The 14,309-nt window shown below is 46.4% G+C and overlaps 1 protein-coding gene across 4 annotated transcripts in view; it reads left to right on the top strand.

Annotated features, from left to right (window-relative positions):
* Positions 1-14,309, top strand: part of ILDR2 (immunoglobulin like domain containing receptor 2) — a gene marked incomplete at its 3' end in the record, with an annotated part of 36,511 nt that overhangs the window by 14,746 nt on the left and 7,456 nt on the right. For 2 of the 4 annotated variants that reach the window (XM_084225075.1, XM_084225074.1), the window contains exons 4-6: positions 6,143-6,199; positions 10,487-10,633; positions 11,373-11,549. In XM_084225075.1, the coding sequence (XP_084081201.1) occupies positions 6,143-6,199; positions 10,487-10,633; positions 11,373-11,549 (381 nt within the window). The remainder of the gene's footprint in view (positions 1-6,142; positions 6,200-10,486; positions 10,634-11,372; positions 11,550-14,309) is intronic. The other 2 variants (XM_084225076.1, XM_084225077.1) reach the window with 2 other exon arrangements.

Raw genomic sequence — 14,309 nt, 5'->3', positions numbered from 1 at the left:
ATTCCAGTTGTTGGTTTGATGCTTTGGTTAGTGATCCATGCACTTTGCTAGACAGATATTGCCAGCTTTCTTTTCCATCCAATTCAGCAGCTAGTTTTACATAAACTGTGTATCAGTGAAGTATTATTTTATGGTTGATCATAGAATCATTAAGGTTGGAGAGGACCTTCAAGATCACTGAGTTCAACCTTTGATTGAAAACCACCATCTCAAATAAACCGTAGCACTAAATGCCACATCCAGTTTTTTCTTGAACACTTCCAGGGATGATGACTCCACCAATTCCCTGGGCAGCCCAGGGAGCCCATTCCAGTGCTTAACCACCCTTTCAGTGACAAAATTCTTCCTGATGTCCAACCTGAAGCTGTCCTGGCACAGCTTGAGGCAATTTCCTCTCATTCTGTCACTTCTTCCCTGGGAGAGGAGGTCGATCCATCTTTCCACACCCTCCTTTCAGGCAGTTGTAGAGAGTGGTAAGGTCCCCCCGAGCCTTCTTCACATTAAACACCCTCAGCCACTCTTCATCAGACTTGCACTCCAGACCCTTCCCCAGCTCTGTTCCCTCCTCTGGACTCACTCCAGCCCCTCAGTGCCTTTCTCAGAGTGAGGGGCCCAAACATAAACACAAGACTTGAGGGGCCTCACCAGTGCTGAGTACAGGACAATCACTGCACTGTTCCTGATCCAAACCTGGATGCCATTGGCCTCCTTTCCCATCTGGGCGCACACTGGCTGATGTTCAGCTGCTGTTGATCAGCACCCCAAGTCCACTTTCATTGCACGGTTTTCCAGCCACTCTTCCCCAGCCTGTGACACTGTCAGCTCCTCCTGGAAAATGCTGTGGGAGACATTCCCAAAGGCTTTATTAGGTCCAGGAAGACACATCCACAGTCTTTCTCTCATCCTCTGGATGGGTCACCTGGTCATAAAAGGAGATCAGCTTGGTCAAGGAGGACTTGCCTTTCCTAAACCCATGCTGGATCCTTCTGATCCTCTGTTTGTCCTGTATGTGCTGTGTGGTCACACTCAAGATCATCTATTCCATAACCTTCCTGAGCACCCCACGGTCATTCTGACAGACCTGAAATTCCCCAAGTAAGAAGCTGAAGCTTCTCCCATTGTTATGTTTTAAATAGCAACAATTAGCTCTTGAGGTTTGTGTTAATTTCTGGAGACAGCTGGCAACTAACATTGGTAAGCTGACATCTTCTGCAGTTTATATAACTAGGCAATATTCCTATAGGCTGAACTCAAAATTTAAAAAGTCTCACACCCATAGTAATAGTAGTAAAGAGTGTAAAGTAAAGAATGTAGATACATATACACACAGCATATTGTACAGTAATTAATGTACTAATAGAGACATGTGTTGACTTGCAGTGAGGATAAATCTCCACTGGGACACGTGTGTATGGTGTGCAATGCTAATAAGGCAGTTCTTACTCAGCAAAGTGACTCAATAGCTGGTATAAATATAGCCAGGTTTGGAGTCTCTTCTATGCCAGGAGAGACTGTATAATAAAATTTGACATGATTTCGGAGATTGAAAAGTTCTTGGCAGAATTTTCCCTTACATGATGTTGGTTTTAGGATTTTGCTCTGATTTGCTGTAAAGCTGCCAGTAGCATCCGAGCCAGTGCTCGGTCACAGGAGTTGGCAGAGTTGTGCTGGTGGCCTTGTGTTGGGGATGTGTTGGCCCTCATCTCAGCTGGGAAAATGTCTGTGAACAGCTCCTGGAGAGGGCTCACAAACCTTGAGCTGTGACCAAAGGTGGGTAGTGCCAGCAGGCGAAGGAAGTGATTGGCACACTTCCTCTTAAAAATCCTGGAGAAGTGTTGATGCACTGCCCCAGACCACTGTGCTGCCACCTTTGTAATCTGCTTCCAGGCCCCCTCATCCTAGTCCAGCCTACTCCTGGTTATTTATTTCACACCGATTAGAAGTGCTACTTGTTGCCAAGGTTTTTTACCCCTGTTTTCCTCCTTATTTGCCAGCGACAGCCACACGCTGCTGCTCACAAAGCAGACCGGTGTGATTAAAAGACCGCGGTTACTGAGGTAGCCATGGCAACAGCCTCCTTGGAGGTCTTTGTTGCCTGCTAAAACTTTGATCTCCAAAAGGGGCTGCTGCTGTTTCTCCGTCCAGTTGAAGGGAAGGATGGGAAGAAAGGATAAAGTTTACTCCAAGCAGAGGGAGCACAGAGGGACGCTTTGCAGAGCCATGCACCCCCAGTAAATCTCACAGCAGCTGCCTTGGAAAAGTGTCTGATTTACAAGGGCCACACTTCCTCTCCTGTGCTTTCCAGCCTCTCCTCAGGCCAGTGTCCCTTGCCAGGGGCCTCTTGCTGTGACATGGCTTGGCAAAGTTTTCCACCACTGAGAAGGAAATAATTCCCTCTGTAGTTGTTGTGTCCTGTGATCACACTGCAGCAGGTTGGGCTGTGGAAGCAGCCTTCAAACAAGAAAACAGTTCAGCAGTTACTGCCATAGTTACCCAATATTTATCACATTTATGCGACTGCCAGTATTTGCCATGTTCCCATATTTACCCAATTGCCATGTTTCTGACTGCACCTGCGCCTATTTTATTCATGCCATCATTTCTTTTCAGCTGCACCACTTACCCTAATTATTTTTGTGTCTCTTCTCTGCAGACTCTCTGCTAATTGTGTGCTTGACTCCAGGTCTTCCCTGCTCCGCTGCTATTTGCTCACTGCTCTGTTGCCCGCCTGCCTCCTGTGTATTAACTCCTGTCCTCGCTGGCCTCTGCTGTGTGTCTGCACCTCTTGGAGCTGCTCTGCATCCCCTCAGCTTTTCCTCTCCCATCCCTCCTCCTGTGCTCTGCCAGTGCAGATGGGGTGCTTGCAAGCTCCGTTGCATTTCAAGGCTGGCAGGGGCCTGGGGCGTGTGAGGTGCCTGGTGAGAGGCCACTATGGGCAGGTAAAACCCTTCAGCAGCACGGTGGGAATAGAGATGGCACATGTCCCAGATCCTTGCAGAATGAGGACAAGCTCCTAGCTCTGACACAGTCACCCGAGACAACCCTGGAAAACGGGGCCATTGTCTATTCCCTCTATCCCCTCGATGGTGGGAGCTTGCACAGAGGACACAAAGCTCTTGCGGGTGGGGGCACAGATCTGTGACTCAGCAGTGGTGCCCAGCCATGGCTTTCTCAGGTGGGCAGAGCTGCTGTGCAGAGATACTGTGGCCAGATGGTCTCTTGGCAGGATGTTTTACTGAATTGTTTCTTCCCCACCGATTGCTACCTAGCCCCAGCAACCACTTTATAACTTCCTTGAAAGAAACGAGAGAGAAGGAGGTGAGCTTAAAGCCCATGGAAGGAGCATGGGCATGGAGAGATGGGTGGATGCTGGCCACGGCTGCTCTGCCTCCTGCCTGCCCTTGCAGCCATGGGTCCAGAAGGATGCCCTGCTCTCTTTTCTGGGCTGTGTGTGACCCACCAGGCTGCTGCCCTGGGATCCTCTCTGTAGCCACGACCTGCCTCTGGGCTGTGCCTGTGTGGGCCAGGCTTGCAGAGGGCAGGAGGTGAGAGCCAGTGGCAGTGCTGCCCCCCCGAGCCACCCTGTCTGTGTCCCTGTATGCCTGTGCCCAGTGGCTGGCAGGACAGGGAAATTTTTGCTCCACTTGTTGCTGGCAGCAGCAGCAGAGGGAGGAAAGTCGCCTTCAATGAGGGGCAGTGGTGGGAGCCTCCCGTTGCTGGGGCAACCGCAGGCAGCCTCAGCCTGTTGGCTCCCCTGAAGGAATGGTGTGGGGAAGGGTTAATCAGGGGATTTATCCGGCCTGGGGTGGGGAGGGGGCTGAGCTGTGGAAAGCTGCTGGGGGCACGGCAGTCCAGGGGTGGGCATTGTGCTGGCTGGCTGCCAGCTGGGCTGGGCGAGACAGAGTTCAGGCTGAGCTGTGGTGGGATTTGCTGCTGCCTCGGGTCTTTCAGGCTTTGTGCATCCCTGCTGGGGGCTTTGGGGCCCCCAGGGCTATGTGAGTCCCCTTGGCAAGGCAGGGATGCAAATTCCCCAGGCAGATACTCTGACAAGCCAAGTGAGGCTGCACAAGCAGGGAAGTGCTGGCTGCTTGTGGGTAGCGCAGAGGAGCTGCTTTGGTTGTGTTTGTTTGTAAGCCAAGTTCTCAGGCACTGTTATATTAAGAGATGCACTTTCCCTGTTGGGCATGTGATTCCTTTTGGAGATCAGAAGGTACCCAGCACTAGCAGGGTTCGAGGCTCTCCAGATAGGTTCCAAATAAAGCAGGCACCCAATTGTCAGTGACCATTTGAGAAGGAGTTTCTGCTGTTTAAAGGTGTCATTTCCTTGCCTTTTTTACCACAAACAGACACTGTAAATTAGCTATGTACCTCCAGCAATTTGTCCAGTGACATCTCTTCTCACACTAGGGCTGTATGTGAGCTTGTGCAGAGGCAATAACACATGGGAGGTGAGCTACATGCTCATGTCTGCCTGTATTCTGCATGCATGTGGTTCATGTGGGTGCTGTTCACATATGCACAAAAGGCCTGCAAAAGAATTGCATATTGTTTAATCAAAATAAGGGATATACTTAATATGCACGTGGCACATAACACTCTAGTTGTGAGCAGCTTGGACACTTGATCCTTCCAGGAAATGGACTGCAAAGAATGTCATGAAACTCGTATTAAATGTAGATGAAAATGTTGCAGCAGACTTGTGGCAAGAGTCCTCCCTCAAAATGGTAATTGGGGAGCAGTTATGTGAAGCTTCACCATGCTATCTTTTGCTAAGGATTCTGGACCACTTCATCAGGGATGGGCGTTCCTGTGAGTACTAGTCAGCTCTGATGAGTTGCAACTGGCTGCAAAGCACTGCCTGTAGTTATGGTATACTCATTATGGCTCCAGCAGGCTTCCTTGTGGATTTTTGATCTCTACAGAGTCTCTGCTGAAGCACTGAGAAAAAACGGCTGGTGGGAATTTGATTGTAATAACCTTCAAGGACAGACTAGAGGCCGAGGAACTTGGGATCCAGTTCATCACTGTGTCTGAGTGCTGCGTAGTGCAGGACCTGGAGGGCATGTGGGGAGGTTAAAGGTAGCTTTCTACCACTTTTGCATTGGCTTACCCTTAGCTGCTCCTGTTGTAATGCCCACAATGTGTGTCTCTTTTCAGAGTGCAGCTCTCCTACCATATGCATGCCTTCTAAAATCCCAGCATGATCCTGGGGCTCTATGGGAGAGTTCACAGCACAGCTGCACTTAGGGCTGTTCTGCCAATGCACAGGTGTGTGTAAATTATAGCTGAGCACTGTGCAGGATGTTTGCTGTGTACTGGAAATATCCCAGGCATTCTGTGCCAAAACAAACAGGCACCAAGCTGCCTTTGGGCTTGGAGTTTGTTTGTTTGTATTTGGTTGTAAATTATAAATTTGAAGTTGACTTGCCTTTTTTTGTTTTTTGTTTGTTTCCTTTTTCTTTTGCAAAGTGATCCCAAAAATTTCTACACTAATCCTTCCCTGGCTCGTTTGCTTCCATTGGGTGTTGGCCTTTGTCACACAGTCTCACCAAGGTGCTCGTGCATCTCCAAATAATTAGCACATATGCACAGCATTCCTTCAAGGCTCCTTTCCTGGAGTTGTTGGTGCACTCACAGAGCCCCACATGGAGAGCAGCATCCATGGGTTTTGGAAGCACGTGGCTGATTTATCAATAGCCTTGGGTTAAATTAAAGATGTTTCATATCTGTAGAAAGTACATCAGTGCGATTTAAAAATAAACTGTGTCCTTTTGTTTAAGGGCTGTTGTGCATTTCCAGGAGCTTTTGCATGTGTAGAGCATAACTCCAGGAAGATGTTACCATGTAACCGTGCTAAAGGGACTCCTTTTTCTTGTCATTTTGTGCCTAGATTGGAGAAGCTCTGTTCCAGATTCTTTCCCCCCAGCTCTGCTGATAAAATGCAAGGACACAGAAATGGCAGAAGTGCAGAGGCAGACACCAGGCATCGAGCAGGATGACATCTGTGGTTGATAGGAATTCACATAACACAGAGTGCAAGTGGGCTGATGAGGAAGGGAACTGGAGGCTAAGGCAGGGGCTGGGGAGTGTGTTTTTCTTGCAGTAACCTCTCTCCTTCTTCTCCTCCTTCTGTCTTTTCTAGGCAGGACAGGGCTGCTTGCTGATCTCTTGCCCAGTTTTGCTGTGGAGATTATGCCAGGTATTCAGTCATTTCACCCTTAATCATCCATTCCTCTGTCATCTTGTCTGTTTATCCTTCTGCAGCATCTTTATGTGGTGTATGTTTCACTTGTATGTGTGTTTTACTTGGGTATTTTAAGAGAAAAGCCTTTCAGTTACTGGGAAAGTGCTGGGTTTGAACCCCAGAGAGCTGATGCTTGGAGCCAGCATACAGACATGGGTGATGTCATGCCAGGACCAGTGTGAGAACAGAAATGCCAGGGCTGTTCTGAGGACATTTTCTATCAAGCTCTCTGCTCTCCCCCTGCTAGCACGGAGAAAAGTCTGCTTCAGCCTGGGAGACCCCTCAGCCCTGCGTGGCTCTGTGTGTCAGCTGCTCCTGTGCACTCAGCTCCCCAAGCCTGGCCTGTGCTCTGCTCCACCATCACCACAGATGGTAGCACAGCAGGTGCTGGGAATAGGGCATTGGCTAGCACCCCATCAGTGGCACAGCCCCTCTTGTGCTGCATGGCCAGGCCATGTTCTTGGTAACACCAGGTGGCTGGGCCGATGTGAGAGCTCCGTGCCTGTGATAAATCCCTTGCTAGCCAAAACTAGCGAGAGCCACCAGTTCTGGCACTCCTTGCAGGGGAGACAGAGGCTGTGCAACAGATTGTTCTTGAAAGGGAAAAGCTGTGAGAATGTTTAGCCCTGGAGTCATCTGATCATTCCCTGGTGGTGCCTGAGGAGCATTTCTTTCACACGTTTGTGCAAAAATGCAACTCCACATAAATGTGTGAAGCTATTTTCAAGCCTGTCCCAGAGATGCAAACAGAGAAGGCAGACACTCACCCACCTCCAGTGTAACTCAAAGCTCCCTAGAATTCCTGCATAGCAGGAGAGGGATTGGTCTTTTCAGCATAGATGGATAACAGTTGATTCTCTATTGCCTAACACTTTTCCCCCCGTTATTTAGAGTTTTACTGAATGGGTATAAAATTATGGTATGTAGGCCAGATATCTTTCTGGTGCCCTCACTGCATGGGTAGACAACAAGAAAGTGTAAGTTGCAGCAGCAAACCACATTTCAGCTGTTGGTGTTGCCTGTTACCTGAGTAAAGAAAAGGAGATACTTCTGCAAGAACAAACCAGTAGTTTCCAGACAGTGAGGACACAGAGCATGTCAGCTTGGTAGTCATTTGAATCTCAGCATTGCACAGTTGTATTGGGAACTGGTTGAATCCCAGTTTTGTTTTGTTTTAAAGGAAGAGCCATCAGGCTCTTTTTGCTGTTTTCTTAACCTCATCAGAAAAGGAAATGGTCTAACTTCCTGTGAAGTTAAATTCTGACTCACAGGTCCCTGTGGCTGGGACACTGATTTCAAACATCCACTTTATATGCTGAGTGAGTATCCTGCAATGTGCAATGTACACACGAATCTGACCCCCTTTTGTACTCCTAGGATGTTTTCAGAGAGACCACAGATACAATTCTAATGGGCTTGCTGTCTGTTTTTTCCTCTACCAGGCTTTTGTCCTTTATGGAGTGGTTGTGAACTGTTCACTAATAGCTCTGGAGATCTGACATCTGAGTTTCACTGGATGGCTGTGGCTGGCCACTTGTGTCAAGCCGTACCATTTCACCTCTTTCTCTGTGTCCATGATGGCTGCAGAAAACAAGATGAGAACAGAACAAAGAAAATGCTACTAAGATGTTGCTTAGATTGGCATTGATTAGGAAGTACAGAACTGGAAAGGATAGTCTGGCTCCCTGTCTTCCATTCTCTCCCCAGCACCATGTAATTTCATCTTTCTGTAACATCAGCAAGCTTAGGAGTGGCCTAAGGTTTGGCCTTTCTCTTTCCCATTGGCCCACTTTCTTTGATGGGCTTCTTTTAGCTTCTCTCTACATCATGGATCATCTATTTCTGTCCATTTATGTAAGATCTTTAACTATAATACCTGCTTTTCCTGCTGCATTTATCCTCCTACCATATTTACAGGCAGGAGCTACATCTTCCCTCAGCCTTCTGTTTAATAGAGTAACTCAGCAGGCTTCAGCTCCCCTGCTGCCAGGCAGACTCCAGAGTCCCTTCATCCCTCAAATAAATCCCTGCTCTCCATTGGCTTTGGCCTACATTCGTCTTTTCTGCTGCAAAGATGACCAGAACTGTATAACATCAGTAACTTAAGTGCAGAGGAGGCCTTGTGTGATGGCATTAATATTTTCTTAATACTGCTGGAAATTCTTCCCTTGTTTGGCCTAGGATTACATTTGCCATTTTTGTGGCTGTATTGTGTGAGTGGTGACAGTAATGCTATGTATACTGGATCATTTCTCTTGTTCAGTTTTTCTCAACCAATGAAGTCCTGTTCAGAACAGAAATTGTTCTTTTCTTTGAACCTGTGACACTGAAAGTATTGCTCCATGCTTTGAAATTCAGGATAATACTGCATTTCACGTTTCCTATTTTAGACCCAAGGACAACTGGCCCTTTGTATAACGTGTCCCAGCCTTCAGTGACAATGCATCCCTACTGCTTACTGTCATGATATTTTAGCACATTCTTATTTTCTATGTCAAGGTAATTTATGAAAATATTAAGCAAAACAGCTGCTAGAAGCAGAACTTGAGGGACTGGGTCAGTAATCTCTCAGCTCTTGCTTTCCCATTCATGAATGCTTCCCTTCTGCCCTTTCCTTACTTGTTAGCTGAATTTTCTCAGCATATAGTAAGTTCAACTCCAACATATTATTCCACAGGAACCAAAATTAAAGGCAGATTTAAATGAAATTCATGTGTGTCAGCCAAAAAAGAAATAAAGGATAAAAAAAAATTCACTTCACACTTCTGAAGTGTTGATTTGTAGATGCCAGATCTTTGACTGACATTTTTCAAAGGAAATTTTAAATTCTAGATTTAAAATGGCATCTTTTGAAAGGGGAATTGTTTGTAAAAGAGTTAAGGAAAACTCCAGCAAAGTAAAGAATCATACTTTTATTCAAACAGAACGCTGTGGATGGATCAAAAATGACACTTCTTCCTTTGCATTGTATTAAGAACTAGGAAAATTTCTCTTTTGAATGGTCAAAGGGAAACATTTTTCCTTGACTTTTTAGCTTAGCAACATAGGTGAGGGATGTACTGTTTTCCCAGTGTGATTCTTCATGCACATTGCAATCCTTGTATCAATACTACTTCATCTCAAATAATACTATACCAAGAGACTCTTTAGTGAATGCTGAACTGGTCTGCTGCTTTTTTTCCTCTGAAGTGGGGATAAACCTTTTCCCTCTGCAGCCCCACCATGTCTTTATTTGCTTTTTGCCACGTTTCCAAGGTGGTTGAATAACCACCTGGGTGCACCTGAAATCTTTTGCTCATCACCAGTCTTGCTTTGAGATAGGTTGGTGCATTTCTCTGACTTAAAACCAGTTCCAGGCCTCCTGTATGTTCAGAGTCGTGTAATTTCTTGGTCCAGATGTGTTCACTGATCATTCCCTTAGTCTGTGGAACTCCTCTGTGGCAGTAGGTGCTGCCCTGGCACAGTCTGTGCCCTGCTCCCACCACATTTTCCAGCAGCAGAGTTTGAGAAACATTTTCTCCCTCTGCTTCCCTTTAAGCCCCATCCTGGTTTTTGTGGGCCAGCTCTTGCGTGCTCTCACTTGTAGGGTTTTTCAGCTGCTCCCTTTTGGGGCCTGGCACACATCATCTGAGGCTTCAGTGGGGGAAGAAAAAAGTGGTTGTTAGGTTTCCTGGCTGGCGGTGGTGCCTGAATAGGACGCTCGCTCGGCGCATTCAAAAGAATAATTGCGCGCGTAGGCCTCGCTGCGAAGGGGCAGGCCTGGCTCCTTTACCGGGCTATTTATAGCCTGCTTTTCACCATCCTTTGTCCCATTAAAACCAGAATGGGGCTAGGGAACAAACACATAAGCAGGGCACAAACATGGCCAAGAAGAATGAGTCTTTGATGAGGGCCAAAGGCTAATGGAGCGCGTCCTGCGGCGCTGGCGCAGGTCTGCTGAGGGGCGAAGGGTTTCTGGCCGGGGAGCCGGGGCTGCTGCCCCTGTGCTGCTTGCCTCTCAGCCAGCCAGAGATGCTGCTGGAAGAGACCACATTTTGGTAGCTCATTTCTCACTGTCCTGAGCCATTTCTGCTCCGACAGAAGAGGAGGGGTAGACCTAGTCCTAGACCCACGGGGAGTCGGTCCACTGCTGTTACTCACCTGTGTGTCCCCGTGCTCTCCGCTGGGAGGATGTGGCTGATGTTCTCTTCCGCGGCAATGTGCAGTCCTGTAAGTATCTCCCTTTCTCCCCTTCTTTTCCAGAGTGGGTCTTTGTGGGCCTGGTGATCCTGGGGGCGTTCCTGTTCTTCCTGCTGGTGGGGATCTGCTGGTGCCAGTGCTGCCCACACAGCTGCTGCTGCTACGTCCGCTGCCCCTGCTGTCCTGAGTCCTGCTGCTGTCCCCGGGCGCGTGAGTGACCCTGTCCAGGCCTGCTGCAAATCTGCCCTACTGCTTCTGCTCCCTGGCAGAGCAGGAGGAGAATCTGATAATATTGCTTCCTTTGCCCTGAGCACTTCGCTTGGCTAAAGAACTGGTTCTTAGGGAGCGAAGCATCTGACCTATTACTCAATGGTTGAATGCTCAAAGTTAATTACGAATGTAATTCCCCAAGCCCTCCCTGCCTTGGCAGCTGTGCCTGCTTTTCCAAAGTGTCATGCTCCCATTCCAAAGTTGTTGTTGTGTCGGTGAATGTTGCGGGTCAGAGCTAAGAGCATCCTGGGAGGTTTCTTCCTGGCAATGCAAATCAGCTGTCCTCTACAACAGTGCAAAATCCTTGCAACCCAGCAAGGTTCCTGGTCAGGCTCAGTCAGATCTGTCAAGTTCCATGAGCCTCATCCTGCTGCTTGAATCATCAGTTATTTTTAAAGCTGAACTGCCACTAAATCATGGCAGCGGTAATGCTGGCTGTAACACTCTGAATGTCTTTCTGGGCATCTCTCAGTGCCAGTAGTATAATATGCACTATTATTATATGCAGTGCATATTTTAAACTCCCCTCAGTACCCTTTGAGGCTTAGAGAAATTCAGGCTGTTAATTCATTTGTCTGATTGTCTCCCATGGGCTTGGTGGAGCAGGTTTTGTCCGTGTGTCCAGTGGGTCTGGGTGGGCTGGTGTGTGATGCTGATTCTTGTTCTTTCTCTTTTTCAGTGTATGTAGCAGGCAAAGCAGCAAAAGCTGGGTACCCTCCTGCAGTCTCTGCCATGCCAGGTCCATACTACATCCCCAGTGTTCCTGTAGCTGGCGTCCCATCTCCTGCTGTGCTGATGGATAAGTCACACCCCCCTCCCTTAGCCCCAAGTGAGGCCAGTGGAGGAAGCCAAAATGGTAATTTGCAGTGCCAGGCACAACATTCAGTCCTCTTACTGGGAGTGGGGCTGGGAAGGGGAGGAACGGTTGTCACTGGTCGAGTGGCGTGAAGAGAAGAAACACAGGGAAACTGCATTTTAATCCTGTGTCTGACAATGACATTTGCATTAGGGCCACGTGGCCTAACTTTTCTAGGGCCATCAACACAGAGTCAGTTTGTGGGTGCCTAATTAGGTCAGCAGGGCCAAGTTCCTGTACAGGACCCCTCTCATTACTGCTGCAGGCATTCGCTTGCAGAGGACAAAAGGATGAAGATGATTTCAGGAGAGCAGAGGCAGGAGCCATTTTCCCCTTAGAGCTAATGCCTTGCAAGCTGCTTTCTCTTTGTACACTGTTTTTCCAACCCTCTGTAGGGCACTGCTTGGACTCTGGAGCAGTTTTTGCTGCAGCATGTTTTACTGTCCCCATGGCATTTTGGGCAAAGTAACCTATTCCTGTGATATTTTGGGTCTGGACCCTGTCCTCTACTTTACAGAAGTCAGTAGGTCAGATTTTTTGTTCAGCCTTTGCATTTGTGAAATGTGAGTGATGAAAGGCTTCTGACTAGAAAGAAGTTGAGGATCAGTGTCAGACCTAGAGCCTCAGTGTGATGCCTCTTGTTTTGGGGAGGGTAATTTCTGGTGCTGCAAAGGAAGCTGCCATCAAGGAGAAAAGAGGGCAGCTATTTAGCCACATGGGCTTCAGGATCAGAGTGGCTGTCTAAATTCAAACATTCTGCAGCAGAAATGACTCTCACCAATGTAGAGTCATCAGTGAGCCAGCTACATGTCTGATTTCAAAGCACCACACTAAGTATCAGTTGTTAAATTAACTCACGACAGTGTGTTGATAAAACACATCTGAAAAGACAAGATTAAGTAGCATAATTAATTAAGCTTCTGGAACAACCCTATGAGTGCTTCTGCTGCCCCAGTCAGTATATTAACCTTTCTGGAATTACAAAAAGTATTTTCTTTCAACAATCATACTTTTTTTTGGTCACTGAAATCAAAACAGAGCTCCAGAATGGAGCATTTTGAAATAGGAAATAAATCAATCACTGATCCAACGCAGAATGTATCCAATTCAAAAACCTTTGTCAGAAAATGATGAATGACACCCCAGTGCTTCTATTTTTTTCTCCTGTGAAAAATGTCACTGCACATAGAATGTGGTGTTGGTTGTGGGAACTCCAGGGATTTTTTAAGAGTCAGATCACAGCTCCCAGTCTTGTCCCTGCTAGCAGAGCACAAGTTCAGAATAAAAAACAGTAGATGTGTTTGGTAGCCAAATGGAATGGCTCTTAGGATCCCATGATCCTTACACAGAAGGATGCATTTAATAGATAATGTAGCCAAATCAGGTGTCTGGACTCAATCCCTCATCTCAGGACTTGACAGGAAATAGTATATATGGCAAATGAAAACATTATCACAGAGCTTTGACCTTTGTGGCAAGACAACAGAGATTCTTAAGCTTTTAAAAAAATTAGTTAATATTTTTTGCAATAATGTAGACAAACCCTTAGTCTGGATCATGGATCTGTTGTTCAAGGTGCTTGAACTATGAAGCTAAGGGAGATTTATAGCCTATACTCTGTTCTTTTAAGGTCCTCCACCATGCCAGAATATCCCCTAATGACAGGCTGTAGAAGAGAAAACATTGTGTGGCTTTTCCAAGCTACTTATTTGCTTGTTGGCCAGGCAGCAAGCTAAACAAAACAGGTAATGGTTGAGTTTATAATAAAAGCCTTTCTCAGAAGGAGAATAAAAAGCTTCTGTGTCCTCCCCACAGCTGGTGTAGGTCTGATCTGAAGCTGTGTATCTTTGGGACTTCCACCTTTCTGTCAAGTCCATTTAAAAAATGGGATCAGAAGTGCTAGGGGACAGAGACTGGAAGATTCTGTAATTCTGGCTTATATTTTGCCTTAGATAGATTCTGTGCTTATAAATGACCCCTCTGAGGGGATCTAGTGAGAAAGGCCTAAGGATATTTAGAAAATTTGTCTGGGGTTACATAAAGGCCATGTAGCAAAGCTCAGATTAAGCCTAGGAACTCTATTCTAAACTTAGGGCTGAATGGAGAAAAAAACCTCCCAAAACATTTAGCTCTCTTATTTAGAAGAGTGTTGACAACATAAAAGTTAGGATTTATGCTCTGTTTTAAATGCAGTGGTTACCTAGAGGCTCTTGCATAGATCCTTTAAACTCTGCACACAGGGAAGCTTTTGGTCCTAGATCTTTAACATGTAAAGGTTATAAGCATGAGACATCATTTACTTCCTAAACATACTTGTCTGAAAAAAATAGTAGTGCTGCCCTTTCTGGGGCGGGAGACAGCTTACAGTTTTGGCTGAGTTGGTTCCACCCACAGAAGAATAAAAATAGTGTCCAGTTAAATACAAATTAAAGATTAGAAATTTATTAACTGTTCAAGAGAAGAAAATATAGGAAGAACGTTCTTTCCCTTTGACTTTAGTAAGTGGTTCTAGACATGTGGTCAACATCTCTGCATCTTTATTTCTTTATAATTAAAATGAGCTTAAAATGATTCTGACCTGATTAAAGGATTATGGCAATTTACAGATGAAGAATGTGAGGAAGAAACTATAATGTCTTTGGTTCTCAGCTGAAGGAATAATGAAGAGATTTAATAAGTTGAACATTTAGTATCATTATGAGAAGTATTTGATAAACAAACATAGAGACAAAACTGCTTCCTCTGTAGTGGGAAATACTT

This window comes from Fringilla coelebs (assembly GCF_963513975.1).
Source record: "Fringilla coelebs genome assembly, chromosome: 2".
Classification (NCBI taxonomy): Eukaryota; Metazoa; Chordata; class Aves; order Passeriformes; family Fringillidae; genus Fringilla; species Fringilla coelebs.
This window is presented reverse-complemented; position numbering and strand designations above follow the sequence as displayed.